The sequence below is a fragment of the Melanostigma gelatinosum genome (genome assembly GCF_949748355.1).
Source record: "Melanostigma gelatinosum genome assembly, chromosome: 2".
Lineage (NCBI taxonomy): Eukaryota > Metazoa > Chordata > Actinopteri > Perciformes > Zoarcidae > Melanostigma > Melanostigma gelatinosum.
This window is the reverse complement of record NC_136635.1, coordinates 26,677,267-26,703,679: the sequence shown is the minus strand read 5'-3', so window position 1 is coordinate 26,703,679 and position 26,413 is coordinate 26,677,267. Positions and strand designations below refer to the sequence as shown.

The window sequence follows — 26,413 nt, the reverse complement described above, 5'->3', positions numbered from 1 at the left end:
CTATAAGGCAAAGAGCAGCTGTGAGTGCAGGTACTTTTGTTTTGTTTGTAAGTTTAGGATATGCTGTGTTGGTATTCAGAGCTCGTGCCCGTTCGGAGTGGGATTGCTTGGTCTTGTCTAGAAGGTAATCCACAAATTGCAGAACTCTTGAGAGATGGTTAAGTTTCGGCACTGACCACGTATGGTTGAGGTGAGGCATTGAGCTTGAATGGTTATGAGAGACTCCTTGCTTTATAGTTTGATGAAAAATCAGGTTTTGCAGAGAAACATATTAATATCCCTCAAAGTAAGGCATCAAAGAAGTATCACGTGATATTGGTACCAAATATCAGCTGTTGTTGGCGCTTGTATAAAAAACCTTTCAAACTATATCAAGCTCAAATCATAAAGATATGATTCTACCGAAAACTGATAAACGATCATGTTGTATTGTGGCCTGACCCCATGACAAAAAAACGAGTTTTTCATGTTGTGTCATTATGCAAACCATATTTACAGACAGGAAGAAAGTGTCACGACAGTCACGACACCAGCTCCTTTGTCCTGTGCTTCACCATTACCACATCCTGATGATGTGTCTGTACAACGTACACGGGCCTTACCTGTCGTCTGTGTACCCTTCAACCCTGAGGGCTTTAAGTTCGAGAGACAGTTAAAATCCTCCCCCGGTCTCTCTGTCTGTCTGTGTGGACAGAGACAGAGATTTTGGGGTTATATGATCCAGCTGCAGTGTGGGGACCAGTAGTCGCCCCTCAAACACAGGAAATCCCCTTACTTCTGCTTCACGGCTCTGTTGTGGCCGCATGTCTGTGTGTACATTTCTGCGGCACAGATCCTGTGTGCATGTGCCAGCGTCGGACGGGTTTTGTTTTTCAGGAGGGGGGTTATGGCACCGCCGGTCCAACGAACCGCGGTCCCGAGGGACGCACACAAGAAAAGTTAAATAAACACAACCACGGGCTTTTTCTCAGGACACTCCTATTGGCTGATCCACATGGCAGTCTTTTCTTTTTCCATTGGTCCCCATGCCTCCCCCACTCTGCTCTCCTCTTTGGAGGTTCGGCCTCTGAACTCTGACCCCTTAAAAAAGCAGAAAACCTGCTAAAGGGACCTGGTGAGAGGCGAGGTTCCTCTCTGGAATGTCTTATTTGTGTCACTTTTCCTTCTCCATTAGTGTCCTCTCTGACCAGTTTACAGGCCTTTCAGTCTCTCGAGGCAGTGAGAGGATTAAGGTTTTGCTAACTCATAAAGTTTTAACTACACTCTCCAGCTGATTTAAGTGAGTAAGTGAGAAAAGATGTTTTTGTGATTACTGAGGAAGAGTAAGGAGCGCTTCACCTCTTCCCTTCAGTGCGATGAGCTGTTAGTCGCCGGCCTTGTCGGCCTGCGTTTGGCACCACTTCCTCTCGGGGGCGGCCAGCAGTTAACGTCTCCGCCTCCTGTGATTGGCCCGTAAAGGGCTCCGTGGTGGTTAACTGCCGGGTTGCTTTGCCAGCGGGAGGCTGTGGGCTGGGCCACGCCGCTTTGCCTGATCTCTAATTAGCACTGGCTTGTCAGATAGTCAGGGTGGATCTGTCTGGGAAATTGCAGTCTTGCGCACACACACACACACACACACAAACCATAGCTGGGAAACACACATGAAGCAACAGGGACAGGGATTGTCCTGCAGTTTCGGGGAGTTTGTCTGTGATCATGTGGCTTTGACTTGTGTCCCCCGTTTGATTCTTGTTGGGCTGAAGTGGTTTATTTAGGACTTGGGGTGTGTTGGTGTGTGTGTCTTGTGCTCTATTAGTTCTGTGGCTGCAGCAGTGAAGTGGTTAACAGTCCCGGGGGAGGCTCATGTTTCCAGCAGCAGGGCAGGTCCTTCCCTCTTTCCCCCCAAGTTTCTCTCTCCGTTAGTCCAGAGAGAGATGAACTGTGCCCGGGGGATGAACCATCAGTGCAACGAGCGACAAAGGAGCTCGATCTAGGAACACTGCCAGGGCGAGAGACATTGAGAAAGCTCAGAGAGAGAGAGAGAGGCAGACAGAGAGGCAGTGGGAGAGAGATTTGGCTGTGTGAACTCTCTCAGCGGCATGAAGTCATGAAGCTCTCTGTCCAGCTCGGCATTTTCCCGCAGCGCTCTAGTTCCCACGGCAACCCAGGCACCCTGACCAGGTAGATGCGCGTGTGTGTGTGTGTGTGTGTGTGCACAAGGGAACTTTGTTCTTATAGTAGCCTAATGATGACTTTGGTTCAGTCGGTGTTCAGGAAGTGCTGAGATTTGTGTGGGTTTGTATATGTCTGTTTCTTCGTGGCTGTCTGTATATCTTTATTTTCTTTCTTTCTTTCTGTGTGTGTGTGTGTGTGTGTGTGTGTGTGTGTGTGTGTGGTGGGGGGGGGACTTTCCCCTGTGGCTATACGGACGAGCTGAGACTGTTGTGGTCACTTAAATCTCTCAGCACCTCTCCGCTTGTCTGCTCCACGGATGCTTTCAGCTTTTGAGTGTCTCCACTCTGCTGCGCTTTGATTGATTTTGCCAGTAACTCCACAGGACAAGTTGTGTTTTTACTGTTCGTCAGGTTGTTACAAGGTTGTCTAAACTGCAGCAACCGATTTGGCTAAAAAAAAACAGCTGATTAGATTTTAGTGATCTGAATCTGGGGTTGTTGTCACTCACCAATCTTTGTTTTGGTTTATTTTTTATTTTAAAGCTGTAATTATGCTGTTGTGTTGATGTGCTGGTGGGAATCGTTCAGGACTTTGTTCAGTTGGCTGCTGAACAACGCTGCACTGACTTGTGTTCTTGCTTGTCTGAAAATCTAAGTTGACAGATGAATGATGAATCAGAGGTCATATGAAGTGCTGGTTGTTGCGCTTCAGTGCTTTTTTTAAGTATAGAGTAAAATGTTGAGTATCAAAAGTTGGCATTGAAAGCTTGGTCTGATGCTTCGACATATTTCCTTGTTTATTCCTTGTTTTTTATTTCGGAAAGATCTTTGTTGTACAGAGAAAATGTGTCGACAACAATAAAATGATGCATCAAGCAACAATGCCAAACGTTCTCCGCTGCTCAAATGTGAAGATTTGTTGCTTTCCGCTGTTGAAAATCTCGTTGTACGGTATCACTGAACATCTTTATGTTGGATACTACGAAGACTTTCTTGACAGCTTTTAATGTATTATTAATCTTGATTAAATAGACCCCTGAAAACTGAAAACACCAGCTCGCTGTGTGTGTGTGTGTGTGTGTGTGTGTGTGTGTGCGTGTGCCCTCTGGTGCATCCAACCCTATACTGGCCATGACCAGCTTCCTTCTGGTCCTTTCAGGGTGATGTTTGCCAACTGGCCGTGCTTCCTGTCCCCCACAGACTCCCAGTGGATGCACACACACACACACACACACACACACACACACACACACATATTTACAAATATCCTGCATTAATTAACTCCCGCCGTGTTTGCTCTGTTCAGATGGGTTTGTTTGAACAACTCACAGACACACACACACAGCCCGTGATGTCACCCCTCCATCAAGCCTTTGTTCATGTGATAGACAACCCCATTCAGCCTGTGTGTGTGTGTGTGTGTGTGTGTTTGTTGCTGAAGTCAATTCAGATGGAGAATAAAGGAAGAGAATCACCAGAGGAGCCATCTTTTTTCAGTTTATTTCCGTTTAACGCTGTCGTTAAGTTATTCTTTTCTTTTCATACAAAGGCATGCATGAAATCAGAAATACAACGAGACGGATAACCTCATACTTGTTGTCCTTCTAAAATTAAGTATACAGAATATGTTTTCCATGTAGACACATACAGTATGCATAACCATAATCACTCCTGAACAACCATACCCACACACGTACAGTAGGGATATTGTAACTGCAAATATGAAACAGGTTTTTCAATAAATTTGCAGAAAAAGACAATTTCCCTGCAGCTCAAAAAAAAAAGCGTTGTCTCTAATGAGTTCAGCTGACTGCTAAAGAAGTGTTGTGTTCATGGTATAAGAAGCATCACACCTCACTGCTGTGTCTCTGCTGACCGTCTTTGAAGTCTGTCTGTTCAAAAAGGAGCGATACATGTTCCCAAATACCCAAGTGGACCCCCCCCCCCCCTCTGCACTCTGAAAGATGTATTGTATAAAGAGAACTAAAGTCAGCCTCCCTGTCTCTCTCTCCCTCCATGTGTCCAGCTGGGATGACAGCAGCTCTGTGAGCAGTGGCATCAGCGACAACATCGACACAGATGACATCAACACCAGCTCCTCCATATCCTCCTACGCCAACACGCCCGCTGCAAAGCGCAAGGGCCTCAACGCGCAGGTAGACTCGCACTGACATCCATATTGAAGAAGAACCTTTCTTTATGACTGTGCCACGGGTTGGGGTATCCAGCGCCATTTTGGATCTGGTTTCAACCCGAGTCCTATCCCTCGGAAAAAAGGCCTCAAATAACATACCCAAAATGAATCAGGAATAGCTACATCACAATCTTCTGTCAGTTATTAGATGCCCGCATGAACAACTGGAAGTTTCCTCCAGCAAATAATGACGCACACATGTTTCCTCGAGTGTTTATGGTGTCCAGAAGAAAAGATATTATGTGACATTTTGATGCCGCATGAGTTATCTGGGGTAGCAGGTAAAGGGTAACTTCTGTTTTTTTCAACCCTATATTCCCATGTTTGTGGCCAATGGCAACAAAATAAAAAAACAATTAGCCAGAAAACTCCAGATGGCCTGTAATCTAATCGATTCTTCACCGTCAATGTACATCCACTAAAAGTTCTTGTTTTGACCACAGACTGGCTCAGATTGTATTTAGTGTCTGACAACATTGTGGAAAGGATAATGAATATAAAAATATCACGTGTTTCTTTACCTTTAGCTTGATCCGGTCTTTTGTTATTGTGTCCAACCACATTGTCAAAATCGGCTAAATATTCAGCCACGACATTGAAAATATTTTAGGTAACACTAAGCTACACTTTCTGTTCTCCAACACAACAAACTCTAATAACACCGGCGCTCTACCGAAGTATAAAATCCCAAAGTTGCACATTTAGACGATGTATTGATTTATAATGAAAGATCCACAAACGTTAAGGAGTCTAATTTCCTATGGCGTTGAGAAATGATTGGAATAAATGTAAACTAGATGTATTAAGTGGTAAACTGATGCAACCATATCCTTCCACTTGGCCTCATTTCCCAAAACCCAGTCCGTCCCAGCATTCCTCTGCATTCAGAGAAGAATGTGTGACTACAGCTGTGAACTCACAACGCTAAGGCTGATGTTGACTCTGGCCATTAAATCATTAAACACTGATTAGGAGCCACTACGCTTCAGGAAAGTGATCGGTGAGACGATAATAATAACAATAATATTGTCCGCCGAGTCACGTTATTGTTGCTGATGTGGAGCCGGGCACCATGTGACGAGCGTCCGTTATGGCTGCAGAGGTGCTGAAGAAAAAAGAAAGGCGGACACAAAGGAGCCTTTCTCTCAGTACAGCAGCCTGACGCAGTGCAGGTTGATTAAGTCTGTTTTCAATTCTTAGAGCAGAGCAGCAGCCATCATCCCTCAAACAGCTGTTGGCTAGTTCACCAGATACAACTCAAAAGAAAGAAAAGTCAAGAGAAATTTAAAGTTCACCACCAACTCACCTTCAATATGTTTTAGATTTAGAAAAAAGACAAATTTAGTTCCTTAACTTGAAACTTTCAAGCAAAAATCTTCGAGTCCCAAATCATTTTAACCTGTTAAAGTCCCAGATCAAGTGAAAAATAATAAGATGGCACCAGGACAACGGCTTAAATAATTTTTATTCACCATTCAAAGACCCGAAAGATTTGCAATTTGCTTATGAAGAAGTGGCATGAAGCTTGTTCTGACAGACTTGAGACTTGCTTCTCTCACAGTCCAAAGAATGAGGAGCACTCTCTCTGCTCATGCCCTGATGTGGCCAAACAGCTTCCTGACTATTTGCTCAGGTGACGTCGGTGTGGATGCCGGCGGCATTACACACAGCATGATGGCTGCGGTCATAAAATGGAGTGCTTTTTAGAGGCACTTGGCAACGTCTCACCAAAGACGCTTTCTTCAGCAGCAATAAATCTGACCGATAGGGCGTCTGTGTGTCTTCCCAGCCCGTGACAGATGCAGAGAAGCACTCGGCCTCCACAGTGGTGCACCAGGCCTGGACAGGAGACGAGGTGAAAAGGCCAGACGGCGGGTCAGACAGCAGGGTCAGGATGGAGTCGGGCTCCAAGTGGAGCCGCCGGAACCCCTCCGACATCTCTGACGAGTCCGACAAGGGCGGCTCAGGGAGGAAGACCCCCTCCGTGTCCCACACGGGCTCTTGGAGGAGAGGCATGAGCACTCAGGTGGGGGTGACGTCCCCCCGGACTAAAAGCAGCAGTAGCACAGGCTCCACGAGCTCCGGTGGCCTCAAGGCCCACAGTTCAGGTAACACGGACATCCACCACTAATACTAGTTTTTAACAAAAAGATTAAAGTTTAAATTAAAAACGAAATACACTTTTCCAACTTTCTCCGTATCCTCTCACTTCTGAAATAAAAATACCAGCTCTTAAAAAGCTGTCAGTTTAGTTCTGTGAGTGTGAAATCATGAAACGGTAGCACCCACACACCCCACTGATGTCTTGTACCGTGTGTCCTGCAGGTAAGACGGATGACGTCAAGGTGTCAGAAAAGGGTCGTCTCTCTCCTCGTCCTAACGGCCTTCACCGCTCGCCCTCGGACGCAGGACGCAGCAGCGGCGATGAGGCCAAGAAACAGACGATCCCCACCAGCCGCACATCGACGACGAACGTCCTCACGCACACCGTTTCAGACCCCCACTCGCAGACACATACGCTCACCTCGCACACCTCGCACACCTCGCGCACCCCTACCAGCACCTTCGGCTTCAAGAAGCAGGGCCACGGGATGGTGACAATGGTTACTGCCAGCGGCGCCACCATCACAAGTGGCTCAGCCACCCTGGGGAAGATGCCCAAATCTGGGGCACGCTCACTTGCAGGAGGGTTGAAGGCCGGCGGGCAGGATGGCGCGTCGATGCTGGGCCACCACGACGACGGGTTCCTCCCCATGAGCTCCCGCTCCACGCTGCAGTACCGCAGCCTGCCGAGGCCAAGCCGCTCGGGAGCAGCCGCCCGCAACGGAAACCGCTCCTCCACCAGCAGCATCGAGGCCGCCGTGCTCTCCGTCACGACTCACGGGAAAAACTCAATCGGCATGACCAAGGCCAGCGGCGCGGGAGGCCTGCTGGCCAATCAGACGGATCGGGAGAAGGGCGTCTCTGAGATCGACAACCTCAGGAGCGGAGTCGGGATGCAGAGTGGAGGAGCAGCGACCGTTCCCCTGACAGGAAGACAGCAGGTTTCTTCACCCACACTGCGCAGGTGAGCACACACACACACACACACAAACACACAGAATATAATTTGTATTGTCAGTGATCCTGCAGACATAATGACGGCTAACTGATGAGCCATACTGAGTGGGGCCTTCTTGTATGGGCTTGAATGTACCTAAAGCACAAACACAGAGAGAGAGAGAGAAGGTAATTTGAAAAGTTAATAGTCACAGTCAAGGATAAACAGTGGTGAGTAATGATCACACGTGAGGGCTTGTTTCACACACACACACATATAGACTCTCAGTGAGGTTAAATCAGGCCATTGTGAAAGGCAGGCTCTGAGCCGGGCTGATCAGCTGCCAAGCCTCAGCCTTGCCGGTGCGGGGGGGAAGGCTGGAGAAGGGAGGGTGTGGTGCTGGGTAATGGGAGCTGAGTCTTACCTCAGTGCTCTGCCCTCATTAATGTGAGGGAGTGATAACTCTTCAAGGAGACTGTGTGCTGCCATTATAGCCCACCGCGGCTCCAGTCGTCATAGTCTGCCATTTAGCTGTAACCCAGGATTAGTAGAGAACCAGGAGAGAGGTGTGTGTGTGTGTGTGTGTGTGTGTGTGTGTGTGTGTGTGTGTGTGTGTGTGTGTGTGTGTGTGTGTGTGTGTGTGTGTGTGCGTGTGCGTGAGACTCAGATCTGAGCACTCACTCTACCTCTCCTGGCTGCAAAGTAAAGAATAACACTGGGTTTTTGTCCTGTTAGCGGCGGGACCTTCAGGGTGGCACACTCAGCCAGCTTGCTTCTCCGCTTCTTTGATCCAGAACAGCGATGAATATTTCCATGAAATTTGTTGTTTAATTTGCTGTTAATATTCATAATCCCTGAAGGGTGAATACCAATGATTTTTACAACCTCATGACCTTGCAACAGCATCAGTTTTAAATTTACAGTGATACTCAAAAAAAAGATAGCTTCAAGCAACTTCAAGACCTGAAAACTTTATCTAAAAGCAATGTAGAATAATTCAGCATGAATGTTATTATGTACAACATGCACTGCAAAACATGGAGATGTAGACACTAATAGATGGACTTTTTATAGCATCATATTCTCTATTATGCTCACACGTCGACAGTCCACCCTTTATTAATCGATTATGTGATTTTTTGAAATTCATAGGACCAAAAAGGATATGAGGAAATGGCATCCTGCTCTTTTAATACTTTAGTTCACACCCTTCCTTCCCTCCCTGGTTTTCCACAGATTGTTTGGTGGGAAGCCCTGTAAACAGGCTCCGGTCACCACGGCTGAAAACATGAAGAACTCCACTGTTATCTCCAACCCCCACGCCACCATGAACCATGTGGGCACAGTGCTGGAGTCCCCCGACGGAGGCCTGGGGGGCGTGGAAAGCGAGACCAGCAGCCCCCTGTTTGGAGGCAGAGTGCAGGGAATAGGGATGGGGACGCTGGGCAGCGAGCAGGTGAGCAAGAACATGTAAACAAATAATGGAGACAATGGATCAATCTGTCAGTCAACATACTCTGGAGAATTATGAGAGCATAGACAACAAAATCCTCCACTCGCTCTCCACAAGAGTTTACATGTAATTAATGACAACAGTTGTACGATGAAGCTTTTGCAGAAACAATGTAGAAAAGTTAAAAAGGTGTTTTTGTTTTTTCTTTGTCTTTTGAATTCATGAGTTTTAAAAATCAAATATATTTCCTTTTAAAATGGCTGAAGTAGCGTGGTTCATCCTTACAACTGAGTCACGAGAGCAGCTGCTTATTCATTAGTTACGCTGCTATTTTTAGCAGAACCCGCTCTCCGACTGCCCGCCACCCATTACTAACCATCAAAGGAGGGGAAGCAACTTTTCTTTTTTTGGGAGTTTATTTTGGAGTTGCATTCGAGTAACTTTTAGCTGTGCTAGTGGCGGAAATGTCTTTCGTCAAGACTGCAAATACCAACTACATTTATTTCGTCCTTTGTAAATTGTAATAACTTATGTGATTTGCTGAAGCAGCTCCAATCAATATTCTTTTTTTGTTGTTGTTGTGATGAACTTACAGGTAAGAGAAAACTATATATATTTGAGTTTGTGGTGAACTGTCCCTTTAACTTTGGAGCTACAGTCACTTTAACACGTTAGCTCCGGGGTTTGTGGTCCACTGTCACACCAGAAGGATACGTTTGGGTTTCAGATTAGAAATTATTATTTACCTTGGAGCTTAGAGATGATGTGTGTGTTGAAGGTGTTTGGCAGCTGATGACGGGGCTTTGGCCGGGACAGGAGGATGATTTTGTTGTTTGGTTAACTGTAGGCTACGTATTACAACAGAGCAGCAAAGCCTGAGCCTGCTCAGTCATGAACTCACCGTCACCTCCTGATTCATCGGACTTAATCAGAAGTCTCAATCATAAAGTGACTCACAGGCCATTGTTTGTCAGCAGCCGTCGTGTCTTTACAAACGATAAGCTTCGGTTCAAAAGTTGAAATAGTCAGTGACCTTAAAACAAATAGAACATCAAATGAGAGAGAAAATGCATCAGAGAAACTGAGAAAAGCAACACATTTAAGGGAATTTGTAGGACTTTTGCCTGATTGGAAGAATTACTTCAGATATTGTTTGATTTTTTTGTTGTTGTATTGTTTCGGTGCTAGACGCAGACTTCCACTGGTCTTTAAAACTATAACATCCTCTCCGCCCCTCCACAGGCCTCCAGTCCCGGCTCAGTCTACTCCTCCACCGGCCCCTCCAACAGCCTGACGTGGGGCACCACCTTCAGCAGCTCCTCCGCCCAGAGCAGGGAGAGCACGCTGGGCGGGCACGGCGGGGCGGGCAGCATGGGATACCCCTCCGTCAGCAGCATGCACACCAGCAGCGAGTCCATCGACATGAGCCTGGGCAGCGGCGGCCATGGCGCCCACAGAGAGGACACCCTGTCCGCTCTGGGACGCACCGGCAGCGCCAAGACCGGCATGTCTGAGAGGTGAGGACACACAGAATGTCCCATTTATTCTCAAACCTTTTTTTCCTTTTCCAAAAATAACATCAAAGTCTGTGATCTGTTTTCCAGTGTAGCATCTTGCCTTCATCAGTGTGGTATATGAGGTGGTTTCTTGGTTCCTTAAATACAATGTGTTAGCCATTAGCCACCATAAGCTACTGGTCATACAAACAAGACCTGTAAGTTCATTGAACTGAGCAAGGGTGCATTTTATTGCTGATGAGCTTAACTTGTGTTAAAGTGCTCTATTTCTTCTTTTAGAAGTCACATCGTGTTTCTTTAATACTTCGAGTTCATTGCTTAATTAATATGACTTGTTACTGTGCAGGTTAAAGTTTTACATACAAAACATATGATCAGTTTAGTAAGTAGTTAAGAGTGGCTTCACCTCGACCAGCAAAAACATTCAAATGTTGCTTCATAATACAGTATAAGGATATATGATATAATGCATTTTGCTGATCAAACAAGTGTACTTTACTTTTGGAATGCATGACTTTTACTTATAATGTATAAGTATATCTTTTTTTTTTTCTACTTTTTGACATTGATACTGTCACTTAAGGATTCAAACACTTCTTCCAACATTGACCATTTTGAAATCCTGCCCAGTTCTGACATGAATTCCTTTTAATGTCTCCAGAATGGAGACGATGCAGAAAGCATCCGTCGTGGCGAGGTGTCGCTTCTTGTTCTCGTTCTGTCCGCACTCGAGCACGGGAACTTAATCCTGTGGCGTCCTCCGTCGATTAAACAGTAATTGTGGTCATTGTAGCGGATTCCATCCCGACAGGTCGACTGCGTAATGTGACAGGAATGTCTCAGAGGAAACTTAACAGCATTAGCGGAAGCTTTGAGGATATGACATCACCCTCCTCACTGAGTTTTCTTATTAACGTCATTGAATCTCGCAGTTGATCTCTGTTCTGAAGGATGATCTTTACTCTCTAAAACTTTCTTTCTCTGTGTCTGTTGTGCGTTTTCCCTCCTGTCTTCCATCAGTCCACTCTCCTCCCCGTCCGCTAGCCCTTTATTCAGCCGAAACACGCTGCCTCGGAAGCAGGACAGGTAAACGTGCCCGAGTGCAGTGTTAGGCTTCTGGTGAAACAGCAGTGGAGGTTCCCACTAAACCACCACCTGCTGCCACACAGAGAGCATCACAGAGAACCACAGAGAGACGCTTTGTGACGTAGTTTTGTGTTTTCTTTTCAATGTGGAGATTAGCGCTCTGTGTGGTAGCGTGTGGTTATTTTGAGGACCTCTAGTTCCTGTATGAAAAGATATTTGTGAGAGTGTAAATGTGAGGTTGTCTGTGTGGATGTTGGCACCTTCACTGGTTCTGTGTAGTCGTCCGTGTTCACTTACTGCCGCCTTGTGGTAGAGTTTGTATGTGCACATTTACCCAACAGCATGGGCACAGGATGTTTTTATTGATTTTACACTGCAAAAGTCTCTATCTTAAGGTTTCATCATTCCTGAACCCTGAGAAAATTACAATATGCCGCCAGTAGGAAGAGACAAATGAAACTGTTTCAGTCATTTTCTATAGTCCAGTGTAAATTTTCTTTTTTCCTTAAGTCTTTTTCTTTCAAGAACATTCTTGGAGCAAGTTGAGAGTTTTTACAGTTGTTTTAGGCCTGGAGTAAAAGTCAAAAATTAGATCGAGGTCGAGATTTATTTTGCAGTGCGTAAGTTTGTTGATAAGAACAATATCTTTGCAGGTTAAAAATAGTGTTAGGTAGTCTAGTCGACACAGACACATGTTTCCTTGCCTCCTTTGCCTTCCTCCTCTAAAGTGTTTCTCTCCCACAGAGGGCCACACTGTGGTAGAAACACTCTGCCTAAGAAAGGACTCAGGTACTGACCTCACCTCCTGCTGGGAGATGCTGCGCTTTTACACACTGGTTCACCAAATTGTCTTCTATCTTGTCTTGTATTTCTGCGTCTACATTCACTCTCTGAGGCTGGTGCTCACACTTTAAAATAAAAAAATGCTTTTGACGTTTTTGTTTGGCACATGTGTTGTTGTGTTGTGCTTCTGTGACGAGGCATGTCACTTTGTCGTGGTATAGAGCTATAACTGTGTTGTGCTGTGTAGCGGGCCTGATTTTGGGGGTCAAATATTCTTTGGCTTCTTTTCTGCTTTTCTTCCCGAGTTTCTATTGGTCTCAGCTGAGAATCAGTCTTATGTTCATGGTGTTGTAAATCCTTGGTTTGGCGTCTGATCCATCCTGTTTGATCCTGGCTACTAATCTGGCTGCTTAAGAAAAAATCCACCCACTGATTGTAAAAAGTCAGAAAAATCTGAATCCAGATCATCTTGTCCTGCAACAAAATCCACACTTTTTGCGTTATCGCTTCCTCTTTAATCTTCTCTTTGACTTCCTGTAGGTACGGCCCGTCCCCACAGCTGCGAGGCCACGAGGAGGCCCGTGATTGGCTGCGCTCCCACTCCACCAGCGGGCTGCAGGAATCAGCCAGTAACTCCCCGTTCTCCCCCAGCTCCAGCCTCACCTCCCCCTCTGGCACCCGCTTCAACTTCGGACAGCTCGGTACGCCAAAACCCAGCACCGCTTGTGTTTTTACTTTAATCACACAGTAGGCTACATTTGATCTCTGTTAGTTGACAAAATGTTAGAACTCTAAAGTCAAACTGTATTGCCATCAAGCTGTTGACAATGAGGGGTTGGCAGTTTTTCAACTGAGTGAAACTTGATTCAGCTTCTGTTTGATATCATAACACTTAATATTATCAGTGGATGTGCAGGAAGTTGCCAAACATTCTCTGGATTCAGCCGCTCAAATGTGAGGAGGTGCTGCTTTTCTCTGTTTCATAGCATCATAAACTCAGTTTTGGACAAAACCAGCAATTTAGAGGCATTTTTTCACAGTTTTCTGACATTTTATAGACGTCCTTGCTCGGCTTATGTTATTTCATATATCTTTCTCACAGCATCCAGCCCCACCTCGGCAGCTCAGATCACCCTCACCGGCCTGCGCAATAACAGCCTGACCAATCAGGAAGTCTCCTTTGACCCCAGCGACAACCGTCTGAGAAACTCCTGCATGTCGCTTGACGAGAAGACTCGCACCATGAGCCGATCGGGCTCCTTCAGAGACGGCTTTGAGGAAGGTAAGAGGAGACATGAGGAAGATGGATGGATATGAGACAAGTGTATTGAATATCCAGTGAATCTGTGTGGGTCCTGGTCATTTTGGTGTGATCTGTAATTAAATTGTAATCCTGCATACCGCCATCTCTCTATGAGTCTGAAGCCTCCCCTTCCTTAATACACACCCCCGTGCCGAAATAAGTATTTTTCCATTTGTTTAGAGAACATTAGGAAGGATTACAACCGCCCCTCTAAGAAAAGCCCTCCATCCCCTTTAGAAATCCATAATCAGCTTTTGGTGCGGCTTTGTTTTTCTCATAAGCTTGTTTATTGGGAAAAGTACCCAGCTGCGCTTTTCCCACCAGCAGGCAGACTCCCCGCTCAGACGAGGTAGCTCCACTTGGAGTCTGCTCAATCCTCAGGGCTGTAGAAACACCGAACTTTAATTCAGTGGAACAAACCACGACTGTGAGTGAGGTGGGCGTAGTATTGTGTTGAAAATGGTTTCCTTAATGAAAGAATCCGGCCTTAAACACTTCAATAATGTTACGCAGCCACAGTTGGCCACAGTGAAGGGGAGACAAATCAATACAGAGGAGGGAGCAACATGAGAGACGGACAAAGAGTTGGAGAGCAAATCCAGTGACGCTGAAACTGGTTTTGTAAATGAGCCTCGGGGGAATCAGCTGTGTGCATGTTCTTTAAAAACTTGAAAGCTTAGTTTTCTTTACATGATTCTGAATAAAACACCCTCTCAGAATCAGTTGAGCCTGTACATGATGCTATTCATCATCACCGTGATGTTTTTATCCGAGTATAGGCTGTAGTAGTGTATAGGACAGGTGCAGAGTGAGAGAGACAGTAAAGAGGTTATTCATGACCAAGAAAACGCTTCATCATTGTAGGAACAATCAAAAAGAAGCAACAGAAATACAGAGTAATATTACAAACAACAAAATCCTTCAAATTAAACAAATGAGAGCCTTTAAAAGTGCTTTTAAAGCGTTTTTTATCCTCATCTTGGTGTGCGCTACAGAGATACTTTAAACTATATTATTTAGTAAGCATGCAATATTTAAAAAGCAGGAAGAATTGTCATTCAGTGTCTTAACACTGAATGACAATTCTTTGGTTGACGCCATTTGCTCTTTTGTTTTTGAAGACTGTTATTTGTGTTTTTTTGTGGTGCTTGTTTGAATATTTTGCGCTGCCGTCTTGGCCAGGACTCCCTTTGAGTTGAGATTCAAAATCTTCATGGGATTATCCCGGCAAAATAAGGGTTAAATAGAATTAAAAAGAAAATGTGATAAACTGATTGAAGTCGAAGTTACCTGAGCTTTTCCTAGTATTGTGAAACTATTGTACAAATGCACAGGTAGCACACACCTAATGTGTACTTGCACAATAACACATACACAAACTTATTATAATTGCGCCCCCAGTAGCATATCTGACTCTCTTTTCCCAGCTCCATGAGTCTGTCTTTCCCTTTCAGAAGAGGAGATAATTACAGGGATCACAGTGAGAGAGACGTGATGACACACTGGAAACCTCCAGCGCTACTTTCTCTCTCTTTGTTTGTGTGTTGGAACACAACGTGTAGGACCGCCAAGGACATGCGGTTCATGTGTATATTCGTATGTTGCCGAGGTGTAGAGTTACTCGACCGTTGTTGGATTGACAGGACAAAAGTCACATCATCCACCCAACACTTTGTCAGCTCTGTCACTTCATCCCCTCCACCCTGACCCTCCCACTCACCTTTATACATATGATCACCTTCTCCTTATCTGTAGAAAGACAGTTTAGATATTTATCTCTTAGCGATAGATGCTCAAAAAGTATAAAAACAAGAGTAATGCTTTACATTAGTCATTTTCACCACCTTTCTGTTCCCATTCTCTTATTGTGAGACAGTCGTGTGCACAATATCTACGTTACCGTGGATAAAAACAAAACTTTTCAAGATGATTTTTCTCACAGATCAATGTTGTGCAATAGTCGTGCTGACTTTTTTGCACAATGTTTTTGCCGACTCAGGTTAAAATTCTCAATGCCAACACAAACAGCAACATGTACACATGCTCCTTCAATAAAAGGTCAAACAGAACAAACTAATATCCTACACACACTGATTGGTACGATTCAAACCAGGCAGCAGTGAATCTATTAATATTCTCCTTTTCATGTGGCTCCCAGCACACTTTGCTGTCTGGACCGAACTAAGATAAAAGTGAGTCCCCAGTAAACTGTTCCCTCTGTGAGGTGAATGAATGAATGAATCTGCTGGGATCAGCCCAACCTCTCCGTGTGGGTGATGGCATCACTCTGCTGATCCGTTCTGATCTGCTCCCAGGCAGGAAACAGTGCCGGGCGTTGTGTCCCGGGCCTCTCATGTGTGATCCGTGGCTGAGTCATTAGCAGAGTCATGCTCAGGCTGTCATTAGTTGCGCCACAGTCCGACTGTAACGTGTAGGAGTTTTACCGTTGTCACTGCAGAGCTGCAGTCATTATGCTCAGGAGGAGGCGGGTCGTGGAGTCGGGGTGGTTTGTGTGGGGGGTCTGTTGATAATTATGGGGCTGTTGTGTGTACTTATGTACTTTCTAATCCCTACTTTTGCTTGTGGTTTTTGTGTCTTCAGTTCATGGATCGTCCCTGTCTCTGGTCTCCAGCACTTCTTCCATTTACTCCACGGTGAGTACAAAAAACATCAAGACTTCCTTTAAGTCTAGATTTAAGCTTTTTTCTTTTTTTTTTACATTACTTTTTGGGGACATTTTGTTTTGCCATTACATCGTTTGTCCACTAAAGACCAATGGCAAAAAACATTTTCAACAGTAAAATACAACAACAAAATAAAACATGTTTTAAAAACGATATAGATATTTAGACTCAAGTATTGATATTGATGTCAGCCTCAAAAGTGCAGATCTATGTTCTATAACAAGATCAGCCTCATTAATCAATCCTGAATAATAGAAAAAACAAATCACGGTTCTCTGTAATTGCATTATTTCGTTGTTTTTTTTATCTTTGCAAAGCAGCAAGTCTATACACAATTCATGTGGAAACCGGAGCAGCCAGTTTCTGCTTTTGCGTATGGGATTATGAAATATTGAGTATTTGAGTTGGCAAATGCGCAGTTACACATTTACCTCTTATCCATCCAGAGATCTGACGCTAACACCCTGTGAGAAAAAGGTCTGGCTGTAGTCTAACGTGGGACAGGCCCTCGTGTTCACACAGTAGCCAATCAGAGCCTAGGTTTCCCAGCATAGCTCCTCCTCCCTCTGTGGGCTGGTTTACTCACCTGGGCAGGTGTAGCAGAGAAACTCTCAGACATTGAATCTCTGCTCGGCACTGGCTGGTCCTCTGAGCCGGAGAGTCACAGGTTTGAAATCAGAGGGGGGAAGAGAGTGGAGGCAAAAATGATGGCGACTTTATCCCTGACGGGCACCGTCACATCCTGGCAACAAACGGTAGGGCTGAGGAGGAGGACTGTAGAGAGGAGGAGCACTTCTATTGTTGGTCTGTTGGACTTAGATACAGCTGAAAGCGAACATAAATCTGACATGTCTGAGTGAGGCTGTGAATTAATGTGCCAATAAATGCTTCACAACAACAACAGAAAATCGACAACACAGCAACAATTTCATTTGTTTCGAATTTTTTTCTGACTTCGGATTCCTGTTTTTTTTGGTTGAAACACTTTTGTTTAGCTGCCGTGATGTTGATCGTCAATGCAACTGCTTTGTGAAGTCCTGGTACAGGATTTTCCATCAGAAGGAGATATCTGTGTTTTGTCTGCGTTTCCAAGACAGGCTACTCTGTTTGTGTGTCTAGGATCAACTGGTCATGTGCGTGCGTGATTGATTGCTGTGTTTGGGTGTGTAGATCGTGTGTGGACAGATGCCACTTAGTAAAGCATCCACTCGTGCCACAGAACACATGCACTTTACACACTGCAATACCTGCACGGACGCATGAGGCTGTTGAAACCTGTTGGGAGGTGTAACCACGTGAAAAGAAAATCATAATTATTTGTTGTTCTGCTTTGTTGCCTCTGTCACAACACAAGTACTGTGTTTAGAACTCCCACACGCTTTAACAATATAAAAGACTGTGGATTAAAGACATTTTCTTTCACAGAAAAGCACGCAGAGAGCACACACTTTTACCAAGACTGCACAATTCTCTAAATGTGTTATTCCAATGTCAGAAAATGACAAAATGTGTCTGCATTACAATGCATGTGGTGAATGTTGGATAAATGAATCAGATGTGTTTGTTAATTGAAAATGTAAGAAAAGAAAATCCTGCTTTCAGATATTCTGCTCATAAAACAAACAAGCAGACCAAGAATACAACCTCTTTGGAGAGTGCACAGTTAAAATGAATCTATAGTTCAGAGCATTTCTATTGTTTCTGCATGACTCAACATGGGGACGGCTGAGCCAGCTAACGTGCTAAGAGCGCTAACAGTCTGACAGAGACATAACTCCTCCATAGCAAATATTTGTCTGCTGCGATTTTAATGCTTTAAATATCATAACAGAGAAACGTATTACATTCTTGAAAAATAAATAAATCATTAAATCTATAGATTTTTACGTAATAATCGTTCCAAATTGTCCTGATGTCAGGTTTTTGCACGAAAAGAGATTGTGTTGTTTCTTTACACTACCACCGCTTGATGGCGCCAAAGACAACCTCTTTAAAATGATGCACATTAAAGACGTCCAACTGAATTTTAGCTGCAGTTGAACCAGTTTTGAGTCTGTACATTTCAGTTGACCACTCAACGTAAAGAAGCTGTGAAAACGGTTCCAGTCAGGTTCAGAGAAAAAACGTTTCCTGGTGCAGTTTCGGAGCCCGGTGCAGCTTGTGTACATGTAAATGTGGGTGTTGCATGTTTCACTGTTTTGGTGAGCAGCAGCAGCATCAGCAGGGTGTGTTGTGGTCATGCGAGCGTCTTGTTTTGCCAGCTCTCACTCTGTATATGTTTGGCGACCTGTCTTTTCATACGATTGTGCTGTGTGCAGCCTTTGGAGACAATGGGATTCTCTCTCTCTCTCGCACACACACACTCGCACACACACACTCGCACTGATGAGTGAAAAGCCTTCAGGGCGATATCTCTGCTTTCCAGACATATTACACCAGACAATCTCCTTCACCGTTTATACATCTTGTCTCCATAGAGCTAGTAAATCAAACAGGACATGTGCATGGTCTGACCTCCGGCAGCTTCAGCTGCTGCTCTTTAGTCATTAAAGCTCGTCAGAATTCGTCAGTACGTCCTCGAATGATTTTCTCTTCCTGTGATGTTTGTTTTTACAGAATGAGGAGAAGTCTCAGTCGGAGGTAAGTGTCAGCCCGCCCACAGCACTTCTATCACGTAGCTTTCTCTGCTCTTTCATTTTCTGTGTGCAGTGGCTGGACATGTCGGAACATGGGGGCGTTTTCGCAGTTGTATCTAGTTACATGTGTAACTGTGTTGTGACTGACCCTGTAACAGGCTCTTGTTCCCCTCCGAACACCTGTGTACACCTGTATGTGCTCTTTTATGCATCCACCGTGTTTCATCTCTTCACCTGAACATAGCAATCCAATCTGGGAGCCTCCCTCGTTGGTTTTGTTGCATTCTTTTTGTTTCCTTCATGTGTGTGGATGCGTATGTGTGTGTTTGGCATCGCATACTTTTATGATGCAGGCATGTATGCTTTTTGTCTTGGTGCTTTTTGATGTCGTGCTCTTTTCACATCCTCAGATCCGCAAGCTGCGTCGGGAGCTGGACGCCTCGCAGGAAAAAGTTTCCGCTCTGACGACGCAGCTGAGTGCCAATGTAAGTTAGCAAGCACGCAAACACGTACACACACACACACACACACACTCCAAAGCAAACTTAGTTGGACATGTATATTGTCTCCTTCCAGTGTTTATTGTGCCACACATTTAATCGCTAATATACGCATTAAAAAAAACACATTTTGTGGTTATTGTCAAAAAAAGCTGTGCACCCTTTGCCACAAGATTTAAAATGATTTAATATAAATGTATTATTGAGGTATTTATTACAGAACAAATAGAGAATATTAGTTCGTAGGTTTTGGACTATGGGCATTACATAAGTGTATTTTATTTTAAACTCAGTTTTGAGGCACGTCAAAGATGTTTTCCCATCAATTTGTGATCAGTGCAATATGATAGGAAAGTGTGTATTCTGCTGCCATGATGCTCTGATGATGTATTTTGGCAAAGGGATGCTTTGAGTGAAAATACTAACTACGTCGACGGCCCTTCCTCGAGCCACGGTGCTCGTGTAGTAAAATACAGAAAAGCAGAAAGAAATCACTAAAACAATGGTGTGTTTCTTTCTTTCAGATAGAAACGCACAACCAACTTTAATGTAATTATATGCGTTCGAAAGTGAATGAAAATAGTAATCAAAATATTTATTTATTTGAATAATTTAAGAAAATATTCTATGACCTAAAGCAGACAGAATTTTATGTAGTCTTATCAAAAGACAAACTCAACTTAAAAAACTAAATTTGGCACCTAAACAATTCCGGATCACACGAAAGAACATTTTATGATATTCATCAAATGCCGAACAGAAAGCTCCCACCGAGCGTTTTACTCCCGGAAGGTGTAATTTCACATCTGAAGATCTCTTAAAGCGTCTCCAGACACGATTCTTTCTGCCACCCGGCCTTCTGTATTGCACAAGTCTCTCCACGCTCCGCTTGTAACCTGCTTCCTGAGTCAGTGCACGCTGGTGGTTTGACTGTGGATGAGAGATATGGAAGGAAGGCAGCGGTGTTCGATTACCGCACAGAGTCAGCTCCCAGCGCACTGCTGAGGGACAGTCGCAGACGTGGACTGAAGGTTTACAGCTAACGACGCATGGACACAAGAAGGTGTGGTGTGGGTGTTGAAAGAAAACGCAGGCAGAGGAAGTTGGTAGTGGGTTGGGGGGGGGGGGGGGGTCATTAAGGCGGGATGTTGGGTGTGAGGGAGGGGCTTTGGCCGTTCAAATATTTGATTACACGCCGCAGACAGACGATGAATTATGAGTGTTGGATGCTAGTCCCACCTGGAAGATGAATGACAAACATTCACGTCTAATGAGGAGGAGGTTTGAGCTCTACAGACATGCTGCACATCCTGTGTTTTCCTCCTGCAGGCTCACCTTGTGGCAGCGTTTGAACAGAGTCTGGGCAACATGACCATCCGACTGAAGAGTCTCACCTTGACGGCGGAGCAGAAGGTAAAAAACAGCTCCTCTTGTTTTATAAGAGACTGTGCTGTACACTAATTAAAGTGCACATTCAACGTCACTGCAGACGATGTATTGGTTCGATACGCTTGTCCTTTCCTGCGTGTAGGACTCTGAGCTGAACGAGTTGAGGAAGACCATCGAGCTGCTGAAGAAGCAGAACGCTGTTGCTCAGGCTGCCATCAACGGAGTAATCAACACACCTGAACTCACGCCTAGAAGGGACAGGACAGGTACGGACCAACACCACACAAAGCAGGGACATTTGAAGGGATATTCAATTCGAATTTTGTGCCAACATTTTAGACGTTGTTTACTGTAATGCAAAGGAAATCGTTTCTAGTCTTTTTCCACCAAATATAGCTCATCAGAATGTAGAAATACAAAATGTCCCTTTGCACTCAGTGATACCTCAGTCTGTCCCAACCACAAAGCAACTTGAACATTTTATTGATTTAAATTTAAATGATTGTTGTAGTTGTGAGCTTCAAACAGAGTGGGACAGCGGTCGTTGGTGTGGTGCTGAAAAAACAGTCGGTTAGCACAAAGACAATAACGTTTGAAGTACTTCGGTACATAAAAGGAGGATAATACACTGCACCTGTTAAACACCAGACAAATAATTCAAAAGATTCCCCTCACAAATGTGGAGCCTGTTTTCCTGAAGTCAACGGAAAACCTTTATCATATCAGAAGTGGACCACACTGACAAGTTGATGAAAGACATATTTCAGCCTGATGTTTGGCAAACGCATACATGTGCTGTCTCCCCTCAGCCGGCAGTCCACAGCAGCACAACCAGCAGCCAGACCTGCGCATCAGGAGGCAGCACTCCTCTGACAGCGTCAGCAGCGTCGCCAGCGCGACCAGCCACTCCAGCGTGGGCTCCAACATGGACACCGACGCGAAAAACAAGAAGAAGAACAAGAAAAACTGGGTGAGATGCTGCGAATTTAAAAAAAGACTAAATATGAAAGACTTCGTTATGTGATGCTGAGTTACTAACAAGCTGCCAGCCGGGACTCGCGGTGCTTTGTTGTTTTCGTCTCTTTGTGCATTTTCATGGGTGTGTCGCTGTCACATGTTTGGGTTTCTCCCCTTTAGGCATCTTTCACTGGGGAAAAGGTGAAGACACTTAAGATATTCCTAGATTTTCATCGTCGAATACAAAGGAATACATTATTTGGTGATTTGCAGGTCGAATAACATTTAGGTTAAAACTGGGCTTAATTTAGTTGCAGTTGTGTCTTAAAGAATAGTTTCTAGCCCGAGTGTCAGCTCATTAGTTCTTTGTTCCTCGTGATTTTACAACAAAACATTTGACATACTTACAAAGCTTTTCTTTTTGTCTTTGAAAGACTTTTTTGTGCACCGGAGGGCAAATCGGAGACGATGACGTACGCAACTTCTTTGTCCCCCTCTGGCGTCCCGTAGACTGAAGCGCTGTTGTGCGAGCCGCCTGTCGGTGTCAGAATCAGACCCCGATGTTGAATTTTAGGAAGAGCAGTGTGGCGCTTTGTGGTAGCCGTTAAAATATGTGAGCTCGTGTTGAGTTTCCTGCTTTAGGTCACAGTGATAATAAACAACCCGTGTGTGTGTGTGTGTGTGTGTGTGTGTGTGTGTGTGTGTGTGTGTGTGTGTGTGTGTGTGTGTGTGTGTGTGCGTGTGCGTGTGCGTGTGGATTTAGAGTTTGTGTCGATGAGACCCCACAGGAGGCTCCTCTATGCAGGTGCTCATACATTGTATGTGATGTGGAGCGTATAGGGGCAGTGTGGACCATGAAAGCCCCGCTTCATGGTGGTTGTGATGGAGCATTAGCTGCCTGGAGGTTAAATACAACCAGCTTTATTCCTGTACGGGCCTCTAGTTTAATCTCTGTCCTTCCATAAACACATTTACGCACCTCAAACCCATATGAACATGTGCTGTTTTGTCTCTCTGTCTTCCTTTGCTTCGCTTCATGTGGCAGGTCTATGAGGTAAGAGTGGTACGCTGTGTGCAATGAAAGAAACAAAGCTGCACAACTCCTGCACCTTTTCTAGGATACTAACCTCTGTCCTTTTCCTCCTGTCCTCTCCTCCCCAACACTGCTTCTCCCTGAACACTGCTCTTATGACACCTGAGCCAGCTTTTCAAAGGAAAAATCCACCAGAAAATACTTTAACACTGTATTAGATGTAGCTCGTGTCTCTGGATGCATTCTTTGGCATGACCTAACATTGAGATGTGTTCAGTGCTAAAAAGATGTTTGAAGACAACAAGATGCAAACAACAAAAGATTGTAGAAGAGACACGGAGACCAAGTTCTCCTCCACATTAAAATAAAACTGCGGAAGCGAGCGAAGCGAGAAGAAACAAATTCTGGTGATCCGTTTTACAAGTCTGATCTAAACAGTTTTCCCTCCTGTGTTTATGAAAACAGGTGGAAAAATGTTTTTCAACTTACCCAGCAGGGCTTCCGTAGAAACAGAGTGAGGATGCAGTATAGCAACGGCTTGTGCATTAATCTGTCTTCAGCAGAGAGGCCATTTCTCAAAGGATTGTTGAGCAACTTGTCGGGAATCACTGACTGAAGTAGAAGCAGTGCTAAGAGTGTACAGTACACACGGTGGATTTTTCCTTTAAACACAAACTATGAGAAAACAATCAGATGTTGACACGTGTTTTTTCTTCCGATTTTTTTTCACCAGAATCTAAATGAGTACATCTTCGAACACATTGCAGTTTTAGAACGGCAAGAGAAAATGCACACTCCATCGCTAATTACGCAGGATTAGAAACAAATAAGAAATGTTTAATTCTGTGATGAATGCAAACGCGCATCGTCTTGTTCAGGTGTCTCTATTGAATTCTGTCTCAAGGACAACTTTCACCCAGTTTATTTCTGAACATTAATTCCCACTGTTTATGATTATAAAAAAACAAAAACAATGACAAGTGGCTATTCACTTCTCACATTTGGAGCTGTAGCTCAGGTGATAAGACAGTCTACCCATAATTCCTTTGACTCACTTGCACTTTTTCACAGCTGTTTTCCTCCACTTGCCCCGGCACACTGTTCCTCTCCCTCTCAGCCGCGTGTTTTTGGGTGCATCGCATCGCCTGCTCACCGTTTCTCTCTCTCTCCTTCTCTGTTTTCCACCTGCAGCTGCGAAGCTCCTTCAAACAAGCGTTCAGCAAGAAGAAATCTCCAAAGTCGGCCTCTTCTCACTCCGACATCGAGGAGATGACGGACTCGTCGCTGCCGTCCTCCCCCAAACTGCCCCACAACGGCTCCACAGCCCACAGCCACATGCTCAGGAACACACACTCCAACTCGCTGTACGTATATGCACCATGTACGATACATACATGTCCAAATGCATGTCTTGGGAAAACAAGTCTGCTTGAATCGCATTGTCTCATGTTGTCCTGCTTGTGTGCACAGACTGTCTGAGTGTTTGGACAGCGAGGCGGAGACGGTGATGCAGCTGCGCAGTGAGCTCAGGGAGAAGGAGATGAAACTCACTGATATCCGCCTGGAGGCTCTCAGCTCCGCTCATCAGCTGGACCAGCTCAGGGAGGCCATGAACCGCATGCAGGTCCGCAGGGGAGCGCGCACACACACACACACACACACACACACACACACACACACACACACACACACACACACAACTATATCGTCGAGAATTTCACATTACAGGGTAAATCAAACATTTTTATCCCCAATAAAAAAGCTCTCAGCTCAGTTATATTTTGAGGAATGATGTTTGTATTGTTAATATTGTTAATATTAGTTGATGTACAATTTTACAGTTTTAAACATTGCATTTGGTCTGATTGGAAGAAATTTGAAAGGAGACTATTTGCTGTTTTTTGTAACTTCCTCTTGTGTGTGTGTGTGTGTGTGTGTGTGTGTGTGCAGGTGGCGATCGAGAAGCTGAAGTCGGAGAATGACCGTCTGAAGGTGGAGAATCAGGGCAGCAGGATGGGCTCCCAGGCCTCCATCTCTTCCTCTCCTCCCCATCACACACACAGCCAGGCTCAGGGAACGGGGCCGGGCCTCTCCCAGCACAGCCTCAACCTCACCACCAGCGAGTCCACCAGCCTGGGTACGTACACGGTTCCTGCTAGATTTATGTGAGATACTAAATAGGCTTCAACCAAATGTCGCAGATAACAGTTGAGACATCCATAATAATAAAATTGTCCTATTTTTTTTTTTTACTTAAATGTTATAGCGAATCCATATCTCCAAAACATACACTTAGTTGCTGTTAGTAGGTCGGCTTCCTGCAGTGACTTGATCTCTTACAGAGAAAACATGGAAACGCTTTCCCGTTGTTCACGGGGAATTTAGAAGCCTCGTCTGACTTTGCTCTGCCTTCCTGTCAGACATGCTGCTGGACGACACCGGCGGAGACGGAGGGATGAGGAAGGAGGGGCGACACGTGAAGATGGTCGTCAGCCTGGACGAGCACAGCAAGTGGGGAGAGGTGAGACCTGTTTGAAAAATACGACTCAAACTGTCTTTTTGTTCACTACGATAGTGAATGTACCTGAAGGCTTTTTGGTATCTAAAACCAGTCGTGTTGTGGTTTCCCATCGCAGGAGGGCCGTCCTCGTCATTTTCTCATTGGTTGCATTGGCGTGAGCGGTAAAACCAAGTGGGACGTCCTGGACGGGGTCGTCCGACGCCTTTTCAAGGTAAACATAAACGAGAGTTATTGCAATACAGAATCAGATAACAGGATTATTAGAAACACCTCGGCATCGTGTCAGCATGTTTAAAGACAGTTTCTGAGTTTTAAGTCTGTGAAAGGAATCTTAAAGTGTTAAGGATCTTGAAAAAGTCTTGGCAGTCAGGTTTCCTTCTATGACACAAAGTTGCTTAAAAGCTAAACGTGCTTCTGTTCAGCAAAAACATTGAGATTAAGAATCAGAAAAGGCCATATAGCCGGTGTCCTCTGTAGAAACTTCACAAAAAAAGTCCTTCAAATGCCGAAACTTTGTGTCTTAACAGGAATACATCACCCATGTGGACCCGGTGAGCCAGCTGGGCCTGAGCTCAGACAGCGTGGAGGGATACAACATCGGAGACATCCACCGGCCCAGCATCCCCAAGGTCGCCCAAACGCCCGAGCTGCTGCCCTGCGGCTACCTGGTGGGAGACAGCAACACCATCAACATCCGGCTCAAAGGTACCAACGCCTCATCAAGCCAACTCTGCAAACGATTACTCTGCTCTACCAGTCTGAAAAAGAAAGATGAGATAACTTCATCCAGAGAGAAACTGTTGACGCAAAAGTCCTATTTTCTTATTCCTCTAATAACTAGACCTACACAGACGTAGATAAATGACACAAATGTCCTGTCGTGTGTGTGTGTCCAGGTGTGAGCAGTAAGAACGTGGACTCGCTGGTGTTCGACACTCTGATCCCGAAGCCGATGCTGCAGCGCTACGTCTCCCTGCTGAAGGAGCACAGGCGCGTCATCCTGTCGGGCCCCAGCGGTACAGGAAAGACCTACCTGGCCAATCAGCTGTCTCGACACCTGCTGCTGCTGGAGGGCCGACCTCTGACCCCGCACGCTGTCGTCACTTTCAACGTGGACCACAAGTCCAGCAAGGTAAAGGCGCGCAAGCAAATTATATATTCTCT

At 45.0% G+C, this 26,413-nt stretch overlaps 1 protein-coding gene across 1 annotated transcript in view; it reads left to right on the top strand.

Moving 5' to 3' along the window:
- The window catches only part of nav2a (neuron navigator 2a), a gene marked incomplete at its 5' end in the record, with an annotated part of 101,737 nt that overhangs the window by 68,855 nt on the left and 6,469 nt on the right, over window positions 1-26,413 (top strand). Inside the window, 24 exons of the mRNA XM_079290654.1 lie at window positions 4,180-4,309; window positions 6,137-6,455; window positions 6,673-7,414; window positions 8,624-8,843; window positions 10,083-10,357; window positions 11,378-11,443; window positions 12,188-12,232; window positions 12,767-12,927; window positions 13,329-13,508; window positions 16,131-16,183; window positions 18,830-18,853; window positions 19,260-19,334; window positions 20,679-20,762; window positions 20,881-21,004; window positions 21,548-21,708; window positions 21,876-21,896; window positions 22,741-22,749; window positions 23,920-24,092; window positions 24,199-24,352; window positions 24,679-24,865; window positions 25,149-25,249; window positions 25,365-25,460; window positions 25,777-25,954; window positions 26,146-26,381. Coding sequence (XP_079146780.1) covers window positions 4,180-4,309; window positions 6,137-6,455; window positions 6,673-7,414; window positions 8,624-8,843; window positions 10,083-10,357; window positions 11,378-11,443; window positions 12,188-12,232; window positions 12,767-12,927; window positions 13,329-13,508; window positions 16,131-16,183; window positions 18,830-18,853; window positions 19,260-19,334; window positions 20,679-20,762; window positions 20,881-21,004; window positions 21,548-21,708; window positions 21,876-21,896; window positions 22,741-22,749; window positions 23,920-24,092; window positions 24,199-24,352; window positions 24,679-24,865; window positions 25,149-25,249; window positions 25,365-25,460; window positions 25,777-25,954; window positions 26,146-26,381 — 3,814 coding nt within the window. The remainder of the gene's footprint in view (window positions 1-4,179; window positions 4,310-6,136; window positions 6,456-6,672; window positions 7,415-8,623; window positions 8,844-10,082; window positions 10,358-11,377; window positions 11,444-12,187; window positions 12,233-12,766; window positions 12,928-13,328; window positions 13,509-16,130; window positions 16,184-18,829; window positions 18,854-19,259; window positions 19,335-20,678; window positions 20,763-20,880; window positions 21,005-21,547; window positions 21,709-21,875; window positions 21,897-22,740; window positions 22,750-23,919; window positions 24,093-24,198; window positions 24,353-24,678; window positions 24,866-25,148; window positions 25,250-25,364; window positions 25,461-25,776; window positions 25,955-26,145; window positions 26,382-26,413) is intronic.